Source organism: Penicillium cosmopolitanum (assembly GCF_028827165.1).
Source record: "Penicillium cosmopolitanum strain IBT 29677 chromosome Unknown utg000011l:1.0-3548175.0:1.0-3550911.0, whole genome shotgun sequence".
In the NCBI taxonomy this organism is placed as follows: domain Eukaryota; kingdom Fungi; phylum Ascomycota; class Eurotiomycetes; order Eurotiales; family Aspergillaceae; genus Penicillium; species Penicillium cosmopolitanum.
Genome location: NW_026622681.1, coordinates 2,380,065 through 2,406,777, shown reverse-complemented (window position 1 = coordinate 2,406,777; position 26,713 = coordinate 2,380,065). Strand labels below are relative to the sequence as shown.

Genomic DNA, 26,713 nt, shown 5'->3' with positions numbered 1-26,713 from the left:
GGCCCCGACACCTGAGCTCTGGCTCTGCGATGCCACGATAAACACGCAACCTCGCCCCACCTCACGTCCTTCATTGTCTCCGCCTCGAACTCGCTCGTGTCGTCCCGCATCAAACCCCTTCCCCCAATCGAAATCGAACACTCCCGATTCCTGGACAGCCTTCCATCCGATCCATTCGCTCTATACATCCGTTCAATAAACTTCTCGTATTCATTTCGAACGTCGGAGTAGCAGCGCACGCTGCCAGCGCTGCGCAATGCATATCATCAAGCCTGTCTGGCTCACACATGGAGGTAAGTCTGACCTAAAGCTTAGTTTCTACACTAGACATGAGGGGAGATGGATCCTTTACTCGCCAAGCTCCATATTCGTCCTATTTCTCATTACTGGTTGCGAAAGCTTCATCGGGCTAATTTGAGGATTCGTTTGGCGCAGGTGAACGGAAAGACTTCGAGGTTTACAGTTGCGATGTGTCGCCAGATGGGAAGAGGCTGGTAACAGCTGCTGGAGGTAAGCTCTTTTCCCCCATCGTTTCTTTTCGTCTATTATCTCTCCCTCCGGACGACCGGGTAGGGGAGGAAGAATATGGAAATTCGCAGTGAACTGACACATGCCTCGCTCCTTGCGCGTAATAGATGGATACGTTCGAATCTGGTCCACAGAGTCCATCTACAATACCGGCAACCCCGAATTCGCCAGCAAGCCAAAACAACTGGCCTCGATGAGCAATCACTCCGGTACTATTCATACCGTGCGCTTCTCCCCAAATGGGAAGTATCTCGCTTCTGGCGCGGATGATAAGATCGTTTGTGTTTACACGCTTGATGCAAACCCTCCTACACATTCGACATTCGGTAGGTCCCAACGTGGCTGGACTATACAGGTGGATATATTACAGGCGAGACTAACGAGTTCGGCGTGTACGATGTGTAGGTTCAGACGAAGCACCTCCAGTTGAGAACTGGCGCACAATTCGACGATTGATCGGACACGACAACGATGTGCAGGATTTGGGATGGTCGTTCGATTCGTCGATTCTCGTCTCGGTTGGCCTGGATTCCAAGGTGGTGGTATGGTCTGGTCATACATTCGAGAAATTGAAGACTATCGCCGTGCACCAGAGTCATGTCAAGGGCATTTGTTTCGACCCGGCGAACAAGTACTTCGCGACTGCGAGTGATGACCGAACGGTTCGCATTTTCCGCTTCACCTCTCCGGCACCGAATTCAAGCTCTCACGACCAAATGAACAACTTCGTCCTCGAACAGACCATCACAACTCCCTTCGCCAATTCCCCACTCACTGCGTACTTCCGTCGGTGCTCCTGGTCGCCGGACGGTATGCACATTGCAGCTGCGAATGCCGTCAATGGTCCCGTTAGCTCGGTTGCTATTATTAATCGCGGCTCGTGGGATGGCGATATCAACCTCATCGGTCACGAAGCTCCTGTCGAGGTATGCTCGTTCTCGCCTCGTCTTTACTCAAGAGAAAAGCCCAAAAAGAACCAGCCTGATGGCCACTCGGGACAACCACACATTACCGTCATTGCTTGCGCCGGCGCGGATAAATCTCTCAGTGTCTGGATCACAAGCAACGCTCGCCCCATCGTTGTCGCTCAGGAAATGTCCGCCAAGACAATCTCGGATCTAGCCTGGAGCCCCGACGGCAGATGCCTTTTCGCTACAGCTCTTGACGGCACCATTGTTGCTGCCCGCTTTGAAGAGGGCGAGTTGGGCTGGGCTACAGATATGGAAGAAAACGAGAAATCGCTCACCAAATTCGGTACAAACCGCAAAGGTGCCGGTATCACGGAAACGACGGACGGACTACTACTAGAGGAGCAAAGTAAGGCCGGCGAGATCAAGGACGTGGAGGGCCGCATGGGTGCATTGATGGGTGATGCCCAAGAGGCTGCCGTCAATGGTAGCTCTGCTCAAGCTTCGAATGGCACAACTCCTGCTCAAGCACCCTCGCCTGCCCCTGAGAAAAAGCAGCAGACCAACGGAACCGCGTCAACCCCTGCGTCCAACGAAGCTCCAAAACCAGATCCATACCAAGCAAAGCTGGAACGATTGAAGCAACGACCAACATACACAAAAGAGGGCAAGAAGCGTATTGCGCCGCTACTTGTCTCCGGGGCTGGAGGCGGCGAGTCATCTCTTCCTCAGACCCGTTTGATAGCCTCTGTCAGTAACCAAGCGAAGGGTGATGCACCTACATCCATCGTCGATCTTTCGAAGCCCTTCGATGGCCTCCCCAAGGGCGGGTTGACTGCTCTTCTTCTGGGAAATAAGCGTAAGCTTGCCCAGTTAGAAGGCGACGAAGAAAACCAGGTCGAGAAGCGCGTCGCTTTGGCAAGTCAAAATGGTGCTACCCCGATCATGGCCAACACGCCCGATGGACTACTCCCTGCGCAGGTTCAACCTGCACCAAATGGACAACAACCTACTCCGGAATTCATTCGGCCTGCAGTTACGAACCCTTGCATGTCGGTCAGTCAGCTACGGCTTGCAGTTCCTAAGATCCGAACATTTATCCTGCGCGCTCTGGATTCTAGTGGAAAGCCTACAGAGCCACCATCTTCTGCTGCCACTGGTGCCACTGGTGCTACTGGAAGTGAATCGACTAGCAAGTCTCGGGTAGACGTGGTATTCGAGGCTCGGAACCCATCTCCAGCCAGCTTGACCGGCCGTGCTGTTGATCGCGAGCCCGTCCGACTCACACTATCCCGGGGTGAGCAGCCACTATGGCAAGACTTCCTTCCTCGACCTGTCCTTCTCGTTACCGGAAACCAACATATGTGGGCTGCAGCATGCGAGGACGCCTCTCTTTACATCTGGACACCAGCTGGTCGCCGACTAGTAAGCGCCCTCGTTCTGGAAGCGCAGCCAGTCATTCTAGAGTGCAATGGACCTTGGTTAATGTGTATCTCCTCCGTCGGCATGTGTTACGTCTGGAACGTAAAGCACCTCTCCTCCCCACATCCCCCCCATCTCCCTCCAACCCGTCCTCGACGCCGCAATCCACACTCTCGGCGCCAACCCCACCGCGACCCCGGCCATCACAGACGCACGCGTGAACTCTGAAGGCCGCGTGGTCGTCTCACTCACAAACGGAGAAGGATACTCCTACTCCCCATCAATGTACTCCTGGCAACGCATCACAGAATCCTGGTGGGCTGTCGGCAGTCAATACTGGAACTCAACCGATACACCAATCGGCAATCTCCAACAAGCATCCGGTCCCCAGCCAGACAACAAAGACGACAAAGCGGCCGTGGCAGCCGGCATCATCCCCTTCCTGGAACGCAACACAACGAACGAAACCCTTCTTCGCGGCCGGGCCTACTTCCTCCAACGACTTATCAAAGTTCTCCTTTCGCGCGAAGGCTACGAAACCTTCGAGTCGAGTGTTTCTATCGCGCATCTTGAGAACCGCATGGCTGCTGCTCTGTCCTTGGGCGCGAAGGAGGAGTTCAGACTCTATCTCAACATGTATGCCAAGCGCATTGGTGCCGAGGGACAAAAGATGAAGGTTGAGGAGTTACTCAAGGGATTGATTGGTGGGTTGTTTGATGATGAAGAAGGAACTGAGTTTGTCAAGAGGTTGCAGGAGAATGAGCGCGATGGCCGGAATTGGCGCGAGAGTTCGGAGGATCTGTGTGGCTGGCCGCGGGAGACTCTACTTAAGGAAGTGATTCTTGCTCTCGGTATGTTCTTCCCCCTTCCCTTTTCCCCTTATTCCTCTTCTCGTTTTATTTTGCTGACAATTGGGTGTGTTTCTTAGGTAAATACCGTGAACTTCAGCGCGTGACTGTTCCATACGCCAAGTTGCTTGATATGGTGGTTGGAGCTGAAGAAGGTGATGCGATGGACCTATGATTCTAGATCTAGGATATCTTTGCCCGTCTTTCTCCCAGCATTTCTTTCCTTTTCTTAAAATTCTTTTCTTTTCTCTTTCGCTATTCTTATTAAACCCTTTTCTGCTTTCTTTTAAAACGGGGTTCCCAGTCGGCGTTTACACATTGGCTTGTTTGGTCAGGCGGGACCATGGTTGAAAGGTATTTATCCGGTTTCTGCATGGCTGCTTGATTATACTTGATTTTCTTTTTCTTTTTTTACATCCAAGCTAGCAATAAGAGAAGGGGATTTTCGTTTGTATCAATTGTATCATATCATATCTTCAGGGCCTTTCCACCCCTCCAAGTCCCGCTCTGTGCATGTCTTCAAACATTCATTTGAATTTATGCCCTCTCTGTGCCTTGAAACTATCATAATCCTCATTCTCCGTCGCCACAGGGACAAATTGAACTTGAATGCAGGCTATGTCCGAGTGACGACATCATGTATAATCAACCTCATCAAAATCATCAAAAATCCAATTCTCCTCCAACCTCCTCCTCTCCTCATCAGACTCCGCCGCCTGAAAAGCCTCCATCTTCAACTTCGCCGCGCGGGCCTTGGCCTTCTCATACGACGCAATCGGAGTCCACCCTTCACCAGCAACACCGACAATATCCTGACATTCCTGTAATTGTTCATCTGCCTCGACCTGCGCGGCGTTTAATCGAAGACATTCTCCGATCTCCGCGTCTGAAAATGAAATTGGGCAGGTCGTCCCCGTCCCCGTATCCGAATCGGCATCCGAGTCGACATCCGTATTGCCGGTGATATCGGCCCAACGTCGTGATAAAACGATCAAGTCCGATTTCAAAGTAATGGTATCCCCTTCCCACGGATCACCGGCGTGATGCCAGAGTCTGCGACGAAGTTTATTGTATTTCTCAGATAGAGCTGCGTAATGTTCTGGGTTGAGTTTTGCTGTTTGTCTGAGATATTCGCGGTGTAGGCGTCGACGGCGGAAGATTTCTAGTTCTTTTGATGTCCAGTGGTGTCTGGGTTTACTGGTGCTATCGCCTACTAGTTGCAGCAGGTCGTCGCTGTCGTTGTCGATGTCGCTTTCGCTGCCGCTGTCGTTGTCACTGTGGCTCAGACTTGACGAAATCGGTTCCGATTCCTTCGAACTTAATCCCGGCTCAACGATATCTTGACTCTTTACAGAGAGGGGGATACCGGATTGCAAGAAGAGCGGGAGAATAGTGCTGTGTTGCCAGTCGATTAGACCTTTTACTTGGAGGGATTCTGTTACGATGACGTTGTTTGGTTGGAGATCTGGGTGTCGGATGACTGGTCGGTGGAGGTATTGGTCTGTTTCTCCGTTGGGGATTAGGTCGGGCGCTATGGCTAGATATTTCTTTAGATTTTGGATATGGTCTTTGTGCGACTGGGGTTCGTAGGCGTGGACTTCTCGGCGGAGTCGTTGGAAGGGGAGGAGGGGTTTTCCGAACTCTGAGAGGTAGGCGATTTCTTTTGTCGCGCCTGTTGTTAGGGCTGCGAAGCAGTCTTGGTCTAGTGGGGTAGAGAAAGGTTGGATGTTAGATTTGTTCAGGTAGACTAGTAGTGATCACTTACAGGGACCGCGTTCTACGTTGAGGTTTAGTCTTTTGCCAAACCATAATCGAAATGAAGTATCTGGGCCAATGCAGAACTGTTTCGAGTTCTCATTATTCGCGTTGCTGGGTTGAATAAGAATTCGAGGATAAGTATTGGGTAAATCGTCGCAATAATAAAGACTTCCACTTGCGGGAAATCTTAGGGCCATTAATTTGGACTCAATCTGGACGAGATTCGTGATGATGGTTGTCTGTTCCTGCTCGGATAAATTGAACCAGACATCGCCCAAGTTAGTTCCTGTCACTAGTTCCATGAAGATGTACTCGGTCCCCGCGGGGTTATCGGCAGCGGTGGAATAGCCGAAGACCCTGGGGATGGGGAAGCCGTGCGAGCGGAGAAAGTCCATGGTCGCGACTTCATTTGCGATGAGCAGGGATTTTGGTTCTGTGACGGGGAATGGTATGCGAGCGACAAATTGGAAGCCATCGCGCATGGTGATTAGAAAGGTTCGGTTGAAGCCACCTTCGGCGAGCTTTTTGAAGCCGGTCAGATCATTTTCGGACTGGTTGATTGAGTGGGCTGCCAGGCGTTTGAGTTCTGGGATATTGAAGATTTTCCTCCGTTCGGAGTGTCTGAGGGCATCATTGTAGCTGTGGTTCAAGGCTTGTCAGTGAAGTGTGGAGTGCAGAGAAGTTGAGTAAACCTTGGTTAAGCGTACATCCATTTCCCAGTGGTGTACTCGAAGCAGTCATCTGCATTTGCATCTGCATCTGCATCTGTTTGGGGCATTTTAATCTGAAGATGCCAGTGGTATTAGGAGCCCTGGAGTGGACGATACATTGAGTTGCACTGGTGGGGATTCCCTGCTAGATATATAGTACTACCACCAGTTAGTACTACGGAGCACAAGACTACTAGTACTAGTGCTACTATATTTCCGGTCATACGGCCGAGTCCGAGTGAGGCTGTGAGAGGCAGGACGGGATGCGTGCGCGTCCTTTTAGGTTTAGGTTGAGTGTGGCTGGGTAGCCAGTGCGAGTGCGAGTGCGAGTGTGTAGGTACTATGAGTGATTAATCATTAGTGTCTATTAGCAGTACGATGACTGCTTCAAGCCTTATTCAAGTTGCCAGCTGCCCAGTTCATGTTCGTGTACTTCGTTCTTCGTTCCTCGTTCTCGTTCTCGTGTGGATCTATTGGGATAGTGGTACTATGTAGTAGTATATATCCCGAGGTCAACATGGTCACACCACCAACCACCGTGACCGTGACTACGTAAAAATGATTTACCCAAGGGTCAACTTCAAGCTCACTCCTGGGATTACCTCATTAGGTATGGTACTCGTAGTTTAAACTACTTTACTTCTACTTGCATACTCCTTGTATACGTATGAGTAGTGTATGACGTACAGGGCTTGTATATCACGTGACCACTCTGGGCAAAGTCAGCAAAGGCGGTGAGGCTACACCGGCAGAAAACTCCGATGACATCGAGGGAAGCTCCGTTGAGCTCAGGGCAAAGTTGTTCAAGAAGTTTCTCCCTCTCTTTTATCTCCAAATATATACCCTCCTTCATCAATTGACCTCGCTCGCTGTTACCCAGTGGGCCCCGTCATCACGTCGCTCTCCAATTCCTCCCGTTTTCTCCTTCGTCTCGTCGATCGATCCGCAGCTGGTCCTGCCTTGACTTTAAGTACCACTCGCAGCCAACAGAATCAACCCTGCGCCCGCTTCCGCCTTTGCATTTCCCCCCACCTCATCCCACCTTTTTCTTCCTGTCGCTTCTACTCCAGCAAGAAGAAGAAATCCAATAAAATGCCCCCCCAAGAAGGCTGCAACTCAAGAAAAGGTCCTGCTGGGCCGCCCCGGCAACTCTCTCAAGAGCGGTATCGTATGTGAGGACCCCACTCCTTTTTTCTGTGCGATTTTTTCCCTCAGCACAGTCCACTTTTTAATTCCACACAAACTATTTAACCCCATGCATCCCCCTTTCCTCTCTTCCTCCCTTTCTCTCCCATTGAGAATTCTCTTTTCTTCTTCACAGCTCACCATGGCTTGATTCACTCTAGGTTGGTCTCGCCAACGTTGGCAAGTCCACGCTCTTCCAATCCATCACCAAGTCCTCGCTGGGTAACCCGGCCAACTTCCCTTATGCCACCATTGATCCCGAGGAGGCTCGTGTCATCGTCCCCGATGAGCGTTTCGACTGGCTCGTCGATCACTACAAGCCCAAGTCCGTTGTGCCCGCCAACTTGACCGTCTACGATATCGCCGGTCTGACCCGCGGTGCCTCCACTGGTGCCGGTCTCGGTAACAACTTCTTGTCTCACATTCGTGCCGTCGATGCCATCTTCCAAGTGGTTCGCTGCTTCGATGACGCCGAGATTATCCACGTCGAGGGCGATGTCGACCCCGTCCGCGACTTGACCATCATCAGCGAGGAGCTGCGCGTCAAGGATATCGAGTTCGTCGAGAAGGCTCTCGATGCTCTCTCCAAGCAGACTCGCCGTGGTGGCCAGTCTCTGGAGATGAAGAAGCTGAAGGAGGAGGAGGCCACCACTGCTCGTGTCCTCGAGTGGTTGAAGGACGGCAAGGACATCCGTCAGGGTGACTGGTCCCCCAAGGAGGTACGTTTGATCTTTCCATTACCCATTACCCACTACACCCAGCCCACCACTCCTTTTCATGATGAATAAGAGCTATAAGCTCGACAATAAACCCAGCTCGTCGAACGTCCCTCCTAAAGAAGGGGGCGTCTTGAGAAGAAAGTTTATACTGAAAACCATTTGGAGTCTCATCTCGATTCAACCAATCACACAAACCATTGTCCAGCGCATCCTTGCTAACATAATGGTTCTAGGTTGAGGCTATCAACCCTCTCTTCTTGCTCACCGCCAAGCCCGTCGTGTACCTGGTCAACCTGAGCGAGAAGGACTACATCCGCCAGAAGAACAAGTACCTCCCCGGTCTGTTCGAGTGGTGCAAGACCCACACTCCCGGCTGCCCCATTCTGCCCATCTCCGCCTGCTTCGAGGAGCGTCTCACCCTGATGCAGGATGACGCCGCCGCCGAGGAGGAGTGCAAGAAGCTTGGCACCAAGTCCGGTCTGCCCAAGGCCATTACCACCATGCGTACCGCCCTGAACCTGTCCAGCTTCTTCACCACCGGTACGGATGAGGTCCGTCAATGGACCATCCGTAAGGGCATCAAGGCCCCTGCCGCTGCCGGTGTCATTCACACCGACTTCGAGAAGACCTTTATCCAGGCCATTGCCTACAACTACAGCACGCTGCGCGAGCTTGGCGACGAGGCTGCCGTCAAGGCCGCTGGTAAGATCATGACCAAGGGCAAAGATTACGTTGTCGAGGACGGCGATATCCTGCTCATCAAGGCCGGTGCTGCCAAGAGCTAAATGCAAAATGGATAGTTAGTTCTATAAGCTTTGGAAATGATACACTTTGAGAAATCTCAATTATCTGTCAATCGTATACTGTAACCTGTAGAATGTGTTCTCTGATTTTCATATTTGTAACCCGATATGACTGAGCAGCGGTCATCTTTCAATTCAAGCTCGAAACCTATGAACCATGCCATTGTCATGCCATAGTTATTACTACTCGTACTGTTCCTTCGCAGCCCGCCGCAAATCTGATATCATCACGTGACCTCCCCGCGCATCCCACCTTGAACTGCTCGTCCTCGCCGCACCAAGGAACACTCACCAACCAGCACCATGTTCAAGAAAGAGTGAGTAATACCCCCCGAAGCTATATGGGCCCTGAAAATATTTCACTGGGGTCCCGGGCCAGAGAATTGCAAAGGGTGGATGGGTCAACAGCTACCACCGTACCGCACCGCACTGCACTGCACTGCAGCACAAGCTCGAGACCCCGGGAGCCTAAATGAGGATACACGCCACACAAACAAGTCTTCGGAAATTCGAGAGCTAATCATGTCTATCCTCCATTAGAATCCCCACCAGCAACCGATCGAAGGTCAAGTCCTCGGTGCAGCGCGGTCTCCGCCAGAGGCTGCTGGAGGCGTACCCGGGGTTCGAGCCATATATTGAAGAGATAATGCCTAAGAAGGGATCTCTCGAGGCTGTGAAACTGTATGTTGAACCCGGAATCAAACTAAATCACCTTTCGAGCCATATCCTATCCTATCCCATCCCATCGTGTCCTGTCCCGTCCCGTCCTTTCCAACCCATCTTCCAACATCCAACCCAAGCCCCAATCCAACCATCCATTAAACATCCTGAACCTCACTAACAACCCGGCAGCCCAGACAGAGTAACCCTCTACACAATAGACTCAATCCCGCTCTTCTTTCAACCAATCGACGGCCCACCAATCCCACACCTAAAACTAATCCACCAATTCCCATCCGCACTGCCCACAATCCAAATCGACCGCGGCGCAATCCGCTTCGTACTCTCCGGCGCCGCGCTCATGGCTCCCGGTCTGACTTCACCCGGTGGTCGTTTGCCCGAGAAAGAGAATGCTCTTGAGGCGGGACAGATTGTGGCTATTAAGGCTGAGGGTAAGGAGGAGGTTTGTCTTGTTGGTACGCTTAAGGTTGGGACTGAGGAGATGAAGAGTAAAGGGAAGGGTGTTGTTATGGATGAGGGGCATTATCTTGGTGATGGGTTGTGGAATATGCAGTTGGATTAGATGGGTGATGGTGAGAGTGTAAGGAATGTGTACTATAGTACTAAGTACTAAGTACTATATGGATAGATGATTGTCGGGTTCGGATTGGATTGGTGTTGGATATACCTCTGATGAATGATTGATGACTCGGAATTGAAAAGAACTTGAATAATTTCCAAGGTTATCTGTATTTTGTGCCCAGGGCTCTTCAAGGTGTGGCTCCGGACGTCGGTGTATAGATGATATTGAGTTCCAAGGTTCCAAGGTTACATCCCATGATACTATCACCAGTAGTACTAAGTTGCTCACTGGTAATCAAAGTATAAGCCCTGGATGTTGTAGCAGTACTAGTAGGTAATAGTCGTATGCGCGCGTTATCTCGGTTGAAAATATCAATTATTGGATGTATCAGAGGTACTAGTATATACAGTTGCCAGGGTACCATCAATCCCGTTAAAATATGCTTCAAATTTATGAGCCATCCCGACTATCCAAGGAATGGGAATACTCATCCGAAACATCACCGTCTCGCCCAGCATGCTGTGACACAGACGAAGTCGGCGAGAGAGATGACCACGAAGGCGTACGCACAGGAAGACTCAACCCAAGACCACGAACACTAGCAGCCGAACCAGTCCTAGAACCAAGACCCGGGTGCGCCCCATTCGTCGGAGATCGGCGCAGACCAACACGAGAAATCGCTCGCTGCAGCATCTCGCCCGAGGAATCGAGTGCGATCAGGAAGCGGGCTAACTCGGCGCAAAGTTCCCAGTCTCCCTTGCGAGAAGCCAGGCCAATCAGGCGAACAACATAGTCTTCAATCTGGCCGTCGTGATTGTGGTCTTCGTCCTCAAATGCCTGGAGAACAAGGAGATAGCCAACGGCTGTTTTGAGGGAGTCTAGTCGCAAGGCTTGCTCAAAGAGGTCCTTTGGAGGAGGTAGATAGGTGAAAAGTGTACGCCAAAAGCGAAGCTCCGTCTTTCGCGTGCACTGTACTACAATGTCAAGATATTCGCGGGCTGGCAGTGATGCCTGGAGGAAGGCTATGACGGTAGGTAGAAGTGGTCCTTCGTGTGCAGTTGGGTCCTCGGATTTGGTCGCACGGCCGCCGTTGTCCACTTCATCATCGAGGACATGGTGGAGCAGGATTTCGAGGCCGTGGGCAAAGTAGGATAGATGGGAGAAGTGTCGGCAAAGAGAAAGGGTAGCAGGTGTTCCAAGATTTGTAAGACTGTACTGGAGGAAGTATGGGAGGAAGAGATGTGTCTGCGAAAATGTTAGTATCCACGATTCCCGGCATTCAAGAGGTCAGTTAACATACTCGAATGGCGAATTTTAAGGTGGTAAATGTGACATCACGCCGCTGCGTTATTTCGGACTCCACTCCTAACACGATGCCCTTGTTCAACAACACTGACAGAGGGTAGAAGTCGAGGGGTATGTTGAGTGGTGCAGGCACTGTTCCTTGCTGTAGCACATCATGCACGTCATTCCAGGCAAGAAGATCGTGGCCTCGGAACAACCACAGCGAGTCCCTGAGCGAGAGACTGCTATGAGATGGCGCGAGAGCCATGTCGGCGGACGGGCTGTTTGGTAGGGATTCATCTACCGAAGGCGAGAAGTTGAAGGCGAGTTGGTCGCGCATAAGGATATAGTACTCTACATCATTAGAGATGACTCGCATGTCATACTTGAGGTCGCCTCCATCCGTCACCGTCGGCTGTAGGAGAACGAGGTTGCCGTCGACAAGGAGAAGCACAGATGCAACTTTCACGTCTTGGGAAGGGTCGCCATTGTCTGCCTTTGCATCAGTATTTATCGTCTGGGTTGAAGAGGAGCCGGACTCACGCATTTGCTCCTCAGGCAAAACCCAGCTAATGGAACGAACTCGGGTCGGAGCCCTGACAATTCCATTGAAAGCAATCTGTCCGACCGGAACAAGGGTGATTTGAGGCTGTGTGGAGTTTATGACATAGTGGTAGAGGATGTTGTCATAGGTGTAGACTAAGATGGAATCCTCTCCAGAGGGGCCGATAAATACCACCGGCGCGGGAAGATACTCTGTGAATATGACAGAGCTTTCTTTGAGAGCATCCTCGCGCGAGTAGAGACGAATCTATATTCATCACATAAGCTTATCTGAGCAAGACCCGGGAACCATTAGGTCACATACCTCATATGATCCATCGCTTTCAACGGCGGCAATCAAAATGTGCCCGTACCAGCACATACCTCCTCGAATGGCAAATGAGTTCTCCACTTTCGAATCTTCAAACACTTTCCACCTGCCACTGGTGACGCTGTAGTGTGCCAGTCCCCTCCGGCCTGCGATTGCGACATACCGTCCATCCTGGGACACGACGCAGGACCGGATCGGCCATTGCGAGTGAAGGTATGCCGGGGGATATTGGCCATGGTGCCATAGCGAATCCTTGCCTGATATAGTCATTAATTCCGGAAGATCATGTCCACGGTAGAGTATGAACTCGGTCCCGGTCTGCAGCAGGCCTTGGGCGAGATTGGCAGCTGAGAAGCAACCTGTCAAAGCACTGCGAGCTGTTTCTAAGATCCACAGGCGTCGATCATTCTTTGCCGACAGGATAATGTCAGACCCGCCGCCAATCCAGCAACCATTCGAGACTCCTGTCAACCATTCCTCACGGTTTGATGCTGCTAGGGTCGAATCGACTGTGAAGCTGTTACCACCGGGCTTTCCAAAGACACTCCATGTCGTCCACCCATTTTCATAACCGGCGAAGAGACAGTATCCATCCGGCGAATAGTTCATAAAGGTCAACGCTCCTGTGGTAGCTGGTGATGCAGGGAGATGTAACTTTTGAGAGAGCGGTACATTGCCTGTATAATCCTTGGCAGTGTAGACCAAGATCTCCCCATTGGCGCAATAGACGGTTAATAACGAGAAGCGAGCATTAACCGTTACTTTCAAAGCTTTCTCGCCGTCGTCCTTGGGATCGTGAAAGCAATGCCCGTGGAAAAGCTTCTTGGGCGACTCAGGTTCTTGCTGTGTTCCAGGGAGCCGCTGTACTGTATATGCTTGACCATTGCTTGTGAGCCATATCAGGAGATTCATAGCCCGGTCATAAACCATATCAGTGATTGTGACTTTCTTCGGCACGTTCAGAATATGGTTCAACACCTCCGACGTAGTCTGGGAGCCCCCGGACTCGGGTGTCCATCGAATACATTGTATGGCCGACGGTTTCTGGGTGGCCACGACCAGCTCTTGATCCAGCGCCAGCGCCTTGACAATCCCGGACTCAATCTTGATTGCCATACGGAACCTGATACTGATATCTCCGACGACATTTGCGTCTTCTACGGCGGCAAAGTGGGTAAGTTGCTGGCGGCGAGGGTTTGTACTGTGGTCGAATTGCTGCTGGTAGACTCGAGTTGCTGGGTCCGAGGCTACAGAATACGTGAGGAGGTATCCATGTTGTGTCTGAACGACGAGAATTGTCGAATCGGGGTGCATGAGTAGGGCGACATTTGGACCATAGGTCTTGAGAGAGAACGAGGAGCGAGCTATAGCGGCTACCACCGCGGTTGGCTGCCGGAACGTGTTAGTTCAGATCCCAATGCTGCTGAAACACCACACGGGGTTTCTCAAGACGTACCCTCGTTTGCCATAATGAAATTGACGATTCTGTTATGGTTGCAAACATATGCCCTGAGCGTGAGACACAAAGGCCATTGATTGCTTCATCCTCCCACTTTGGGGTCTCCGTATGGGGGGTTGGTCGATCATTGTGGTCCTTGCTTTGGTTGGTTGGAGCTGCGACTTCTTCGGTATCATTATTCTCGCCAACCGAGTTTAGTTGATCAGTCGAAGGAGGGTCGGAGGGACCACGATCCTCGGAGACAACAATGTTTGGACCGTTGACCGCGTAGACCCGGGGGACTCCATTAGGCCAGTACATGGCGCGGCGAAGGAGAAAGCTTCAAAGCGGCAACAGCGGAGGTCACCAGAGGAGAAGCATGAGTCATCCGGGTCATCTGATTAAAAGGAAAGAAGAAGGGAAAAGAGGAAGGCGCAACCCAAGACCAGAAACAAAAACAGAAGCCGCGGCCATTTGAACTGGGGAAGCTGCGACCAACGGGGCCGATAAGCGGTGTCACGTGGGGCTGCTGCTCCCCGCATCAAAAAGCATCCATTCGCTTCTTTTTTTATCGGAGAGCCCCAGCCTTTCTTTCTCTTCTTCTCCCCTTTATTAAATATTTACACACCTTTCAAAAAAGGAATATCTGTTTACTATGGTGAGACCGAACAGTCCTGCACTGAGGAATGGGACTTTTACTGACTATGCACCGCTGGTAGGCCCCCACCGAGAGCAACAAGCGCCTTGCGCTGGCTATCATCGACTTCCTCGGCTCCAGTCTGAAGGATGGCACTCTCACCGCCGACGATGCCGAATCGATTGAGATCGCCCAGTCCTGCATTGCCGATACCTTCAAGGTGGATCCCTCCAACGAGGCAGCCGTAAAGGAGGCCGTTGGTGGTCAATCCCTCGCCAATATCTACAGTGTCTACGAGAAGCTGCGCAACAAGTCCACCCCCCAGCCCGACGCCGGTGCCGCCCAACAATCCCAAGAGCAAAAGCCCACCAAGGCCGGTACCCCTACCGATGAATCCGACAAGCTGAAGTCCGAGGGCAACTCCCTGATGTCCAAGAAGGACTACCCCGCCGCCATTGAAAAGTACACCCAGGCCCTGGAGATCGCCCCCGCCAACCCCATCTACCTCTCTAACCGCGCCGCTGCCTACTCCGCTTCCCGCAACCACGAGAAGGCCGCCGAGGACGCCCTGCTGGCTACCACTGTCGACCCCAAGTACTCCAAGGCCTGGAGCCGTCTGGGTCTTGCCCGCTTCGACATGGGCGACTACCACGCCGCCAAGGAGGCTTACGAGAGTGGAATTGCCGCTGAGGGCAATGGTGGCAGTGATGCGATGAAGCGCGGTCTGGAGACCTCCAACCGCAAGATCGAGGAGGCTAGCCGTGCTAGCGAGCCCCCCCTCTGAGGAGCTTGACACTGCCTCTGGCGCTTCCCGCGGTGGTACCGGTGGTATGCCCGATCTTGCTTCGCTGGCCGGTATGTTCGGCGGTGGCGGTGCTGGCGGTGGTGGTGGCATGCCTGACCTGAGCTCTATGATGAGCAACCCCATGTTCTCCCAGATGGCCCAAAACCTGATGGGTAACCCCGACATGCTGAACAACCTGATGAGCAACCCCCGTCTGCGCGAGATGGCCGAGAACTTCGGTCAGGGTGGTGGCATGCCTGATATGTCCAGCATCATGAGCGACCCTAACCTTGCCGATATGTAAGTTGATCCGTCGCCTTCGGCTCCCCCCTGATCATAAACTAACGATTTCGTACAGGGCTCGCAACATGATGGGTGGTGGTGGCGCTGGCGGCGCTGGTCGCGATGCCGGTAACCAGCAATAGACGTTTTTGGATGACATGTATGACCGTGGAAAAAGACACGATGATGATGCTTTTGTGGCGATTTCGATTTGCAGCAGCGTTTCTTAGACACGAACACATTTCGTTACTGATTCTTCAACTCTCTTCCTGTTCCTTAAAAAGCTCTAACTACTATGAAAAGCTCTAAATACTATGATCATAACTTGGATGATGGGGAAATTGGCACAAGAAAAAGAAAGATAGAAAAAAAAGAAAAGGAGTTAGTTGGTCGCCAGCAGGCGGAATCGAACGGTCAACCTGGAAATTCCGCAAAAAGGCAAAAAGATAAGCCCGCAATTCAGCTTCTCCTATCCCGCATATGGACTTTCCTAGAGGAACCAATTGTTCCCCTAGACCATAAGGGTCTACGTGCCAAGACTTTCACTTCTTAGGAAATTCACCATGCAATAGATCACCCAGTACTGGTTATGCATACTCACTCTATTGTTTTCTTTTGCTTTCAAGCAAAGATATGCACCAATAATCTACTAAACTGCTCATTTCCGTTATCCTTTCACAATTTCAATACAATTAATCAGTATTGGTCATGCCTTCTACGATTTCATGAGCAATGCCAAATCTGAATGGTCACCAACCTCAGTCTCCATCCACGAAAGAACCTTGGAAAGCGGGCAGTAAAAGATCATAGGAGAGACAAATTAAAATGGTTACCACAAAATACATTCTCCTTGAATAATATGTACACGACTTCAATGCAACTCCAACAATTGCCTTCCGGATCTCCATTATCAGGAAGACCCGCAAGCCACAGCACACAGCACAGCATAGCAGAGCACAACCAAAAATTCAAATGACCGATAGACGGCCCACATGCAGATCAGACGGTGTCGAGGGGAGAGTGAAAATGCAAGAAACATATAGGACGCCGCGAAACACCTTCAACCCAAACGCGCAGTCCAAGTCTATGGAGAGGGGGTTTTTCGTTTCCAATTCGCCCGGGGAAGGGGGAACTGGAAAAGGGACTCGCGCCATAAGGAGAACAAAAAAGGGAAAAGAGACAAAAGTAAGAACATTAATACATGAAGAAAGAACACCGACCGCGCGAAGTCAAGTGGTCGGGTACATAACCGTGAAAAAAGATGCCAGATCCACGTGGCTAGATATCAAACAGTCATATTGTACAGTTGGGGGGACGGATAAAGAGTAGGGAAACGGGTAGAGCAAGAGGTTGAGAGGCCGAGAGGAGTGAGGATTGCACACTGAGAAGCAGACCAGCCTGCCACCTTAGATGTAGTCACGAGCAGCCTTCTGCAGCTCGATCAGTCTCCAGCCGCGGGTCTCGGGGTTGTTGACCTCTTCGGGGATACGGGTCATGCCGATAGCGTAAGTGACCAGTTGGACCTTGTCCTCCATACCGGCAGCGAGCTTGCCAGTCTTGACGTTCTTGTAGACGTGGATCTCCTGGGCACGGCAGGTGACAACGAAAACGGGGATTTCACCGGGGTCCAGGATACGGGCGTGAGAGATATCAACACCACGAACATCCAGGATGCGGCCGTCGGACTTCAGACCAGCGGTGGTGTATTGTTTGGCGAGGGCAGCGTAGACGGAGAATTGAGCATCGGAAAGCCAGAGCTTAAGAGTCTCGACATCACCCTTGACATAGGCGTCCAGAACCTCGGGAAGCATGTATTCGCGCAGCTCGCGCTGGAACTCCTCCATCTTGAAGTTGGGATCAATCTCACGGAATCGCTTGATGACTTGAGCAGTCTCGTTCTCGGCAAAGAAGCCTCCAATCTTATCGGTGATACTGCGGGCTGTGCTGATGAGGGGGTTCTCGGATTCCTCGTAAACGTCGCGGAAGGTGAACAGCTTCTGCATCATCGGGTTGGAATCCTTGAAGTCGCGCCATGACTCCTTCCAGGCGGCGTCCTTGTGCAGAGTAACGTGGGTACCGGCGCTAGAGACAAATTAGTGACTAACATCCTCGGAGGGGCTTAATTTGGAAATGCAGAATTGAAACGTACTTGGGGTCCTCAACAGCCTGCTCCACCTTGCGCTTGCCGGACTTCAGCTCCTGCTGCTCGCGACGCTGGCGCTGTAAACGACGCTCTTCCTTCTCAGTCCATCCACCATAGCGGGAGCTGCTACCGTCATCAATGGCATCCTTGACGCTCTTGTACGCCTCGGTTTCACGAACAGGTCTCGTGACCTTGTCCAGACCCTCTCCAGTGGCGTTGACACCCTTGCGAAGGCCCTTGACGGCAGTAGTGTTCCAAGTCCACGAAGCACTCTTTCCAATGACCTGACCAGTCGACTTGAGGGCGGCGGAAGTGCGGCTACCGGCGGCGCCGGACGCAGCCTCGTAGGCGGCACGAGCACGCTTGATCCTCTCGTTCTCACTGAACTCATGGGCAGAAGAAGCCAGAGCCTTGGTAGATTCCTCCCACTCCTTGGATGCCTTGAACTCGGTCTGCAGAGTTTCGCGGAAAACTTGCCAGGGGGACTTGTCGCCGTGAGGTGGCGGTGGAGGAGCTTCCTCCTTCTTTTCCTTGTTCTCATCCTTAGACTCCTCGCCCTCTTGCTCCGACTTGGATTCTTCTCCTTGCTTCTTCTCGTCCTTCTGCTGCTTCTGCTGCTGTTGCTGGAAGAGAGGGGTGGCGACGTGGAAAGATCTGGTCAAGGGAAGGGCGGCGAATGGCGAGACCAGTTGGGATACAGGAGAACGGGTCTGCTGAAGGGTCCTTTGACCTTGGATGGAAGTCTTAAATGTCTGCGCAGGCAAAGCCGAGTATGACATTGCCCGAGATCCTGACTTGAGGACCGCGACTTGGGACCGCAAGGTCGCCGCACGCGCGGCAGTGGACATCTTAGCGGAAATCATGCTCTGAGGGTAGGGAGAGGATAGAGGAAGGGAAGAAAGAGATTAAAGGTCAAAGAAAAAGAAAAGGATGAAAAATATAATCCAGCCCAGCCCGGACGGCAAATGAGGAGAGACGGAGGTTGGACCGGGGAAAGTAGGTTGGGTTGAGTAAGGGAAAAGTCGAGATGCCAAGACCTTCGAAAATCTTCCAGTTCTCCTTCCGCCTCTCTCGGTCCGTCGGCCTACGATTCAACCCCCCCCGGTCGCGTCACCCTCGATCAATTGATCCTCTGATCTTCTCAACAATTGAATACCGACATATTTCCATTGCCATTGAATTCAGAGTGGTCAATATCCCCGGTACCCCCCTTCTCGTGTCCCCAACGTCACCGCCGACACATCGGCACAAGCACTCTACGCCATGAGTTCTTTCTCTATGAACGCTCTGGCCAAGACGCTACCTTCGGTATGCCGGCAAAATATCTCTCGCTCGGCTGGTCTTAGCAGTGTCCGTTCCATCACATCCTCCTCCTCCCAGCAAGCAGATGGCAGCTCGAGGGCGGAGCGTACGCGATCCCTGGAGAATCAAATCCTCGACCGAGCCCCCAGTAGCGCCGATAAGGCTTCTCCTCTGTCTGCCATTACCAAGATGATGCAGGGAGGCCAATCTTCCTCCAACTCGCGTTTTACATCCGACTACAGCAGACTGGCCGAGAGCTTGGAAGCCGATATGATGCGACACCCTTACGCCGACCGCGCCCCTCCTCATCACCTCCACGTCTACTGCCATAAACACAACACAATTCTCACTCTGACACGACCGAACGGTAACCCGATGTTGTCTATGGGTACCGGTCAGATTGGTTTCCGCAAGGGTGGTCGTGCTGGGTTTGATCCCGCCTACCAGTTGTCTTCCCACGTTCTGTCGCAGATCCAAGAACGTGGCTATCTGCTGGAGATTAAGCGGCTAGAGGTTGTTTTCCGTGGATTCGGTAAGGGTCGGGAGGCTTTTACCAAGGTGTTGCTCGGAAATGAAGGTCGCAATGTGCGTGGACTGGTGAACCGGGTGACCGACTCTACGCGTGTTAAGTTTGGTGGTACCCGCAGTCGCAAGGTCCGCAGACTGGGTTAGTTTGGAGATTTGTGGTAGGCGTGAAATGATCTTCTATAAAGAAGCAGAAGCAGAAGTGAAAGCAGATCTTGGAGTGCATGTGAAAGCTCTAGGAAGATGGGGAGTATATTGGGGCTTCTTTCGGGCCTAGGGCCATCATCTATTATTTGTACCATTTGTACCATAGTAAAATTCAAGCACAGCATATGCAATTCTACAATATTTTACTCTACTTTTACTACAAACATCACCTTCACCTTTAATCGCTAGATATTACTGAATGCACCCTGAACATCCCAAGGCGGTTAGCGCAGCAGCTCTCCCGCAGCGGAGCGATCACCTTCAAGTTCACCTTGGAATCTCCCTGTGACTGTCAAGACCACTTCACGATTGTCGCTTCTGTTCATTTCATTAGCCCTCCTTTCCATTTCGACTCCTCTCTCCCTTTAGAGTCGAATACCTCTGTCTGCCGTCTCTTCCCTTCCCTTCTCTTTTATTCCATCCTGGACCTGGACTGTTGCCTGCAGTTGAATGCGCCGGAAGCTCTTCCCCGCGAAACACCCGTTCACCGCGCACAATCCCCACGTTTGCGTTTGTCATAGAATCCGAAACGACTTGACTTGATGATTGCTGGTTTTCTTTTGCTGGGCCGTCCAATACCGTTTGGATGCACCCTCTAAATCCCTTCCTCCGTGCCTTCTTTCGAAGCACTGTTCCCGGGCAGTGTATACCCGTGGAGAACCATGTAAGTCTAGCTTCTCCAAACCCCCCTCGGATCTATCGGACTGGCTGACCAGTGGATCTTCTTTTTCTCTCTTCTGCACAGGTCCTCCTTGTTCCTACCACGGAGTCCCTGACCGGTTCGCGGGACCGCGAATCCAATATCCTCTACTCCGACCTCGTCGCGTCAGAGGAGTTTCTGGGTAGCCATGTGCTACGGATTCCGATCAACTCGGGCTCTACGAATGGAAAGGACGAGTCCAATGTGCGAGATAATCGAGGGAAAGCGAAGCAGTTGACCACCTTCAACGGAAGAACTGTTATAATCAAGGAAAGCTCTGTCTACAGCAACAAAGGTACGAAGTCCAGCAATTGCTCGGGAATACTGTCGCGTTGACCATCCTATCCCTCTAGGCTTCAAATCCCTCACTCAGGCTCAGCTTTTGTCCGACGCGCTCTACTATGCCCCTTCTACAGACTCTCGACCATGGCTTGTCTACTACATTTCACGCCCATTGATTGGAACGTTCGATCCATTCAAGATCATTTCCGCTGTCGTCCCTGGATCAATACCCCGAAAGATTGAATCGACCCCATCGGATAAAAAGGGCAGCAATGGCGAGTCCACAGTCTCTCCGCCGAAGCAGGAGATCAAGTCTTTCGGGGAGCTGCTAGCCAACTTCCCGATGATCGCAAGACAAATGCAGCCGGGGCTGGAGAGATTGTTTAAGGAATTTGGAAAAGAGCTTGGAAAGCCGCTGCCACCCCCGCCTTCCCGTTCACCGTCTGCATCAGGCAGTGAGAGTGGCAGACGGTTTACACGCGCGGAGTCTCTTGCAGATGAAAGCTCGTCTATTCGCAGTTGGTCGTCGCGTCGGGGCCGATTACCATTCAACTCCGATGAATATTTCGAGGATGATGAGGACCTAATGCGCCGGAGTCTGGAGACTGCAGTCACCGCTGCCATTGATCTATTCCGACTGGTCGACAAACAGCAATTATCGCTTCTCGGAGCGACTACAGATCTAACCGGTCCGCTTGTTGAAAGCCTCATCGAACGGTATGTCGCCGAGCAAGTTCATGAACCGCTTCTCTTCCCCCGTCTCTGCGCTTTCCGACAATCCGAAGATTCAGAGCTGGACTCTAGGATACGACACATGGAAAGCATTGATGTGACTCAAGTCGGAATCTCCGTGGACGGCGGGCGCCAAGGTAAAAGAGAAGTGATTCGTCGCCTCACTCGTGGCGTTGAAGAGTTTCGCAAGATTGGGGATGCCCAGGGGCCACACGATATGCTAATTATCCTGCTTCAAACCGTCAAAGTGATCTCATACCCCGGAAGCTATGATGGGGTAGATGGCCCGGCCTCTGAGAAGGGGAAATCACCCTTGACGATCAACGCGGATGTACTGGTTTCACTGCTGTTGGTCGTGGTAATTAGATCGCAGATCCGGCATCTTCAAGCTCGCTTGTTGTATATGCAGCATTTCATCTTCATTGACGATGTAGATAGCGGCGAGATGGGCTATGCCCTGAGTACATTTGAAGCCGTCTTGATGTACCTCGTGACCGATTCTGCCGGTCTTCGACGAGCTAGTGCTCGCAATCGACGCCTATGGCAGGCTACCAAGGGCGGGAGGCTCTCGGACATGAAGGGCATATTGGAACCCAACGGAGACCATGACTCTATCGATGAAGATGTCACTCCTGAGCCTGAACGAAAGTCTGTATTCTTCCAAACGGACAGTTCGGATGAACTGGAGGAGTCACCATTTGAAACATCCTCTGTGTACAGCAACTCGGTAATCACGAACGGTGACTTCGCCCCAGAGGAGCGTGACCCTGAAGCGCCGCCCTTATCACATGTGTTTCCTTTCCAGACCTGGGGTGGAGCCTCGCCTCGAAGAGGCTCCATTCGGCCAACTAAAAGAGTTTCAATGGATGTTCGCAGCCTTTCAGAGTCATCTGCAGTATCATTCTTGTCAAGAACCACCACTATCGGGTCCATGGCCAGCAACATTGAGGGCGACAGCTCTATTGAAACTTTAACCAAAACGCAAGACCCAGCAGGGGACTCAATTCCGATGATGGCAGTGCAGAGCCGACAGACTGAAGCCCTGAAATATCTTTTGAGCTTAGAAGAATTTTATCCCCTAGAGGATGTTCTTGAGGATACAAATGCTGACGGCACGACCCTGTTAAATGCAGCCGTCCAGCTCGCGCACATCGAAGTCGTTGGTATTCTGCTGGACTTTCTATTCAGCAAAGCAGACGAGAGTGTGGTTTCTATGTACCTAACCAAGTCAGATGTGCACGGCCGTACCGTTGCACACTACCTCTTCAACACGCCGTCTCTACTCGATAGGCTCAGCAATATCCTCCCCTGGCAGCAACGCGACAAACATGGCCAAACCCCACTTTTTGCCCTGTGTCGGTCCTACGATCACCCTGAGTACAAACCTATGGTACGAGCCGCGCTTACGGCTGCTCAAAAGGCCCAACGCAATGGAAAGCCCCTTCAAGTCGATGCACATATTGATGCAAAGGGCAATACCCTCCTGCATATTGTTGGAGACCCCGAAATCACAACAAGTATCCTCACCGAGAGCGACTGTGACCCGAACGCCACGAACGATAAGAGGTTCACGCCATTGATGATGGCGAGCAAGTATGGCCGAGTTGAGCAGGTCCGGATTCTCTTCATGGACCCTAGGGTCGACGTTCATGTCAAGGAGGCACGTGGATTGACGGCCGTTGAACTTGCAAAAGACGACGAGGTTCGCAACCGTATAGACGATTTGATTCTACTGTCTCATCCGCCGTCGGCCTGTGGAGACCCCTCCGGTCGAGTGACTACCGTGGTACGGTCGTTCTTCGTAGAGGATGCCACAGTTCGATTCATCCTGAAGTCGGGTGCACCATACGGACCCTCGCACACAGTGGCTTCTTCACGACCGGGCTCAACAACGTACACTGTGACGACCTGTCGTCGCAGCTTTACTGACTTCGAGAACCTTGCCAAGTGGCTTGCAGTCGAACATCCCGCGTCTTACGTGCCCTCCTTGGCTGATTTCCGGAACCCTTTCCAAGTCCACTCCAAACCTTCACGATCTATCCTCCATGACCTCCAAGACAAACTTGACCGATTTCTAAAAACGCTCCTGGCCCATCCAACCTTCGCCACGCACGAAATGCTTTGGGAATTCTTTCTCGTCCCGGAGCTACAGCCCGAAATGATGGCCGATCGGTCTCGCAGCAAGGCAGCTGTTCTCACCGAGACAATCAGCGATGAGTTCTCACCCGTCACCCTTGAAGGCATGCGTGATACCGAATCATTCGTCACACACGCCCAGGACATAGTCCGCGCCGCCCACGTCAACACAAAAAGCCTCATCCGCCGCGGCCACGCCCTTCAAAATAGCGCCTCAGACATCGCCGACGCCGTTTCACTCTGCGCAACCGTCCTATCAACCCTCCGTGAACCAACGAACGCCCTCCCCACATCTCACATAACCGCCTTCGCCCGCTACGGCAACTGCCTATCAACCTCAAGCACAGATTCCTCTCCACTACTACAATACATCGCCGCACTAACCTCAATCGACAACACAACCGCTGCAATCCTAAAATCCCTCTCACGCCCTCTTTCCATAATGTCCAACCTAACCTCCACAAACCGCACAATTGGCCGGTCCCGCTCATCCCTAATATCCTCCTCCTTACCGCGCAAATTCAACCTCAACTTACCCGGCTTCGAAGAATCACGACAAAAGTCCGTCCGCGATCTGGAAAAGAAGATCCGCGACGGCGAGGCCGAGTCAAGCCGTCTTGCAAAGGAGATTTCATGGAACAAGGATGTCGTCGTGGGCGAATTAGCCGGGTGGACGACTTGGCGCGAAAAGGTCGGCCGTGAGGCTATACGCGCTTTTGTAAAGGATACCCTTGTGCGAGAGAGGGAACGTGGGAAACGCATGGAACGCTGCTTGCGTAGTGTGCGGGAAATAAAGAAGTTGTAGAAAAAAGGCTGCGAAGGCTACTACAAACTTCTTCTACTATTTCCGAGTCTCTTCGATGCATCGGGGGTCTTCCCTCCCCTCTCCTGCCACATCCAGCTCTCTCTTGTGTTTCTGTTTATTTTCTTTTTTTAGCGAGATGTTCCAATTTTGTATATTTTCATGACGGACATGATCCAGGGCTATACATTTTCTTTGCGAGAATTTTTTTCACTTCTGGTGCTAGTACATCGCTCATCCCTGGCCAAGGTCTCAGGCTCCGGGGCTTCTTCAAAGTTTCAAGTTCCTCCGATAGACTCCCTCGCTCTAGCTACTAGTATTTACATGGCAAGTCTACTATATCTTCAGAGCTTCCAAAGTTGGGCCGAGACGTCGCCTGCTATGGGTGTTATCATTCAACTTTCGATTCTTTTATAATATTAGGTCTGTAGGGCAAGGGTTAATGACCATGCAAGGTCGACTTCCTGTTTGAATTATAGACTGTGCAATGTGAAGATACTGCACATCCCGTTACCAACTGCATGAACACAGAACTGCTACCTAACAAATACATTCATCAGTTCTTTAGTAATGCAGACCGTCGAAGCACGGCCATATACCCATCGATCCAAGAGACTCCAAGGAAATAAACGATTCAAAAAAAAGCCAAAAACACCAACTCCAGTAGTATTTTTATAACACTGTAGACTACCGCCAATATCATGAAGCATCAGAAAACCGGAACATCGACGCCGGTGGCGCGGTACCCAAAGAGTCAGGAGACTCCTCAATGGGCGAGATAGTCATAGACCGGCTACTATAAGACCTGTGGTGATTGCGACGAGAGTTGCCAGAATCATTGATCATGCGGGGCAAAGAGCGAACGGTGTTCTGAACGAAATATCGACCCGAAGACTGGGATGCATTGGACGCACGCTGGGAACGAGAGTAAGAAGGGACCAGCGAGCTCACCGAACTAGGTAACATATTTGAGCTGTAGGAACTTGAAAGCGAGGAACGCGGGCTTTTCTGGTCATTGCTGAGAAGGGAACTCATTTCTGTCGTCTCGGCTGATGTTGTTGCCCAGAGTTGTGAGGATCGCACAGTTGGAGGGAATGTGCTTGACCCCACTGATTCTCGCGGTGAGAGTTGTAGAGATCCACGAGGTGTTGCGGTTGATACTGTTGTTGGTGGTGTCGAGTCGCTGCCCTTTGAATCAGTTGAACCACTCTTCGAACCACTCGAGCTACTACTCTTTGAGACGGTTTTCGAACCACTGGAGGTGGTCTTTGAGCCGGAGGAATCGGTCAGATCTGAGATTATGAAGCTGGGTCTTGCTCCATCTGCTGATTCACGAGCCAAGGGGTCCATTCTGAGTATACTGTTGAGACTCGCCTCGTAGCTGTTTCGAGAGGCCTTGGAGCTTGGACGATCGGCTTGGTCCATAGCGTAGGTGATGGATGGTGAGCGACTGCGACTGAACATGATGGACGTGCGCTCTGGCTCGACATCCTTCATGAGAAACTCATCCAGCGCCTTGCTGGCCTCTTCGCCTAGTGTGAGGGAAGATTGGTCGAATTGGTTGTCATTTGCACGAAGTCGGCGGCGGCGGCGCGTTTTGCACTCTCTCGCCACGTACCAATATCCCAGAAAAGCGAGACAGGCGAAGGTCAAGATTGAGATGATGACGACCGCGGCGATGGAACCCTTGTCGAGGCCCCATTCGGATTGGGTGGACTTTGTAACGGGGACGGTTTTGGACTTTGCGGATGGAATGGGGCTGGATGCTGCTTTGGAAGTAGCGGCGTTTTCACTCCAAAAACGCGCCTTTGATTGTATTTCGTCCTGAGTTGCGTCTTTTATGTCCTCTGTCTCTTTTGCAGCAGCATCGCTTCGGAGAGGAGCGGGGGCCTCGCTTTGCTCCTGGTCTTCTTGTTGCTCTTGCGAGCCAACCTTCTCCACGATCCAGGGGCTGAGTCGATGGTTCGAATCCAAGCCGTTCTCAGGCTCGGGGAAGATTGTGACGGCCCGGCGAGGGTAAACTACGACGGTGATGAATTTATCATTGATGTGTTTGTCCAGAGGATTTGGGCCGGTTGTGGTTGTCTCGGACCAAATCGGTAACTTCATGACACCATGCGAAGAGGAAGTCATGGCAGATATGTCCGGTGGAGTGATTGCAAGTGAGTCTGTGCAAGATGTGGGAGATGTGAAGCATAAAGAAAGGAAGGAGGAAGTAGAAGAGGAAGTAGAAGTCAACAGCCAACGCAGTCAACACTACCAACAATGTATCGCAGCTGCCATCGCTGCCTCACGCAGCTTCCCTTTGGCATCATAAACTATACACATTACGAAGTATACTACTAGTAGTATTACGAGTAGTTAAAATTACTAGGGCTATTCTTGGCTTTCTAGGATGTGATGCCTACCTTAAGGTAAGGTTAGAGTAAGGTTCTATCAGTAACAAGTCCAGATAAGATGA

General features: G+C 51.7%; 10 protein-coding genes across 10 annotated transcripts; 6 read left to right on the top strand and 4 right to left on the bottom strand.

Annotated features, from left to right (window-relative positions):
- Nucleotides 1–256: 256 nt before the first annotated feature.
- On the top strand, nucleotides 257–3,881 carry hir1 (putative histone transcription regulator Hir1; the record flags this gene model as incomplete). Its single annotated transcript, XM_056637042.1, has 6 exons — nucleotides 257–293; nucleotides 436–510; nucleotides 636–854; nucleotides 934–2,944; nucleotides 2,967–3,709; nucleotides 3,787–3,881. 6 exons carry the CDS (start codon nucleotides 257–259, stop codon nucleotides 3,879–3,881), a joined length of 3,180 nt encoding a protein of 1,059 aa, XP_056483072.1.
- Nucleotides 3,882–4,341: 460 nt separating this feature from the next.
- On the bottom strand, nucleotides 4,342–6,242 carry N7509_012404 (uncharacterized protein; the record flags this gene model as incomplete). Its single annotated transcript, XM_056637041.1, has 3 exons — nucleotides 4,342–5,408; nucleotides 5,472–6,103; nucleotides 6,172–6,242. 3 exons carry the CDS (start codon nucleotides 6,240–6,242, stop codon nucleotides 4,342–4,344), a joined length of 1,770 nt encoding a protein of 589 aa, XP_056483071.1.
- Nucleotides 6,243–6,732: 490 nt separating this feature from the next.
- Nucleotides 6,733–8,863, top strand: N7509_012403 (YchF/Obg family ATPase; the record flags this gene model as incomplete). The annotated part of the gene is made up of 4 exons (XM_056637040.1): nucleotides 6,733–6,784; nucleotides 7,245–7,342; nucleotides 7,521–8,078; nucleotides 8,312–8,863. 4 exons carry the CDS (start codon nucleotides 6,733–6,735, stop codon nucleotides 8,861–8,863), a joined length of 1,260 nt encoding a protein of 419 aa, XP_056483070.1.
- A 321-nt stretch (nucleotides 8,864–9,184) lies between these two features.
- On the top strand, nucleotides 9,185–10,124 carry N7509_012402 (translation machinery-associated protein 20; the record flags this gene model as incomplete). The annotated part of the gene is made up of 3 exons (XM_056637039.1): nucleotides 9,185–9,198; nucleotides 9,422–9,562; nucleotides 9,734–10,124. The coding sequence occupies 3 exons, from the start codon at nucleotides 9,185–9,187 to the stop codon at nucleotides 10,122–10,124; spliced, it is 546 nt and encodes a 181-aa protein (XP_056483069.1).
- A 450-nt stretch (nucleotides 10,125–10,574) lies between these two features.
- N7509_012401 (RIC1 family protein) lies at nucleotides 10,575–14,041 on the bottom strand (the record flags this gene model as incomplete). The annotated part of the gene is made up of 4 exons (XM_056637038.1): nucleotides 10,575–11,369; nucleotides 11,425–12,219; nucleotides 12,277–13,671; nucleotides 13,739–14,041. The coding sequence occupies 4 exons, from the start codon at nucleotides 14,039–14,041 to the stop codon at nucleotides 10,575–10,577; spliced, it is 3,288 nt and encodes a 1,095-aa protein (XP_056483068.1).
- Nucleotides 14,042–14,375: 334 nt separating this feature from the next.
- N7509_012400 (uncharacterized protein) lies at nucleotides 14,376–15,566 on the top strand (the record flags this gene model as incomplete). Its single annotated transcript, XM_056637037.1, has 4 exons — nucleotides 14,376–14,378; nucleotides 14,440–15,079; nucleotides 15,126–15,441; nucleotides 15,500–15,566. 4 exons carry the CDS (start codon nucleotides 14,376–14,378, stop codon nucleotides 15,564–15,566), a joined length of 1,026 nt encoding a protein of 341 aa, XP_056483067.1.
- A 1,263-nt stretch (nucleotides 15,567–16,829) lies between these two features.
- On the bottom strand, nucleotides 16,830–18,414 carry tim44 (protein translocase subunit TIM44; the record flags this gene model as incomplete). The annotated part of the gene is made up of 2 exons (XM_056637036.1): nucleotides 16,830–17,505; nucleotides 17,573–18,414. The coding sequence occupies 2 exons, from the start codon at nucleotides 18,412–18,414 to the stop codon at nucleotides 16,830–16,832; spliced, it is 1,518 nt and encodes a 505-aa protein (XP_056483066.1).
- A 415-nt stretch (nucleotides 18,415–18,829) lies between these two features.
- Nucleotides 18,830–19,540, top strand: N7509_012398 (mitochondrial 37S ribosomal protein uS11m; the record flags this gene model as incomplete). Its single annotated transcript, XM_056637035.1, has 1 exon — nucleotides 18,830–19,540. One exon carries the CDS (start codon nucleotides 18,830–18,832, stop codon nucleotides 19,538–19,540), a length of 711 nt encoding a protein of 236 aa, XP_056483065.1.
- Nucleotides 19,541–20,186: 646 nt separating this feature from the next.
- N7509_012397 (putative VPS9 domain protein) lies at nucleotides 20,187–24,255 on the top strand (the record flags this gene model as incomplete). The annotated part of the gene is made up of 3 exons (XM_056637034.1): nucleotides 20,187–20,264; nucleotides 20,346–20,595; nucleotides 20,654–24,255. The coding sequence occupies 3 exons, from the start codon at nucleotides 20,187–20,189 to the stop codon at nucleotides 24,253–24,255; spliced, it is 3,930 nt and encodes a 1,309-aa protein (XP_056483064.1).
- Nucleotides 24,256–24,951: 696 nt separating this feature from the next.
- On the bottom strand, nucleotides 24,952–26,385 carry N7509_012396 (uncharacterized protein; the record flags this gene model as incomplete). Its single annotated transcript, XM_056637033.1, has 1 exon — nucleotides 24,952–26,385. One exon carries the CDS (start codon nucleotides 26,383–26,385, stop codon nucleotides 24,952–24,954), a length of 1,434 nt encoding a protein of 477 aa, XP_056483063.1.
- Nucleotides 26,386–26,713: the final 328 nt, after the last annotated feature.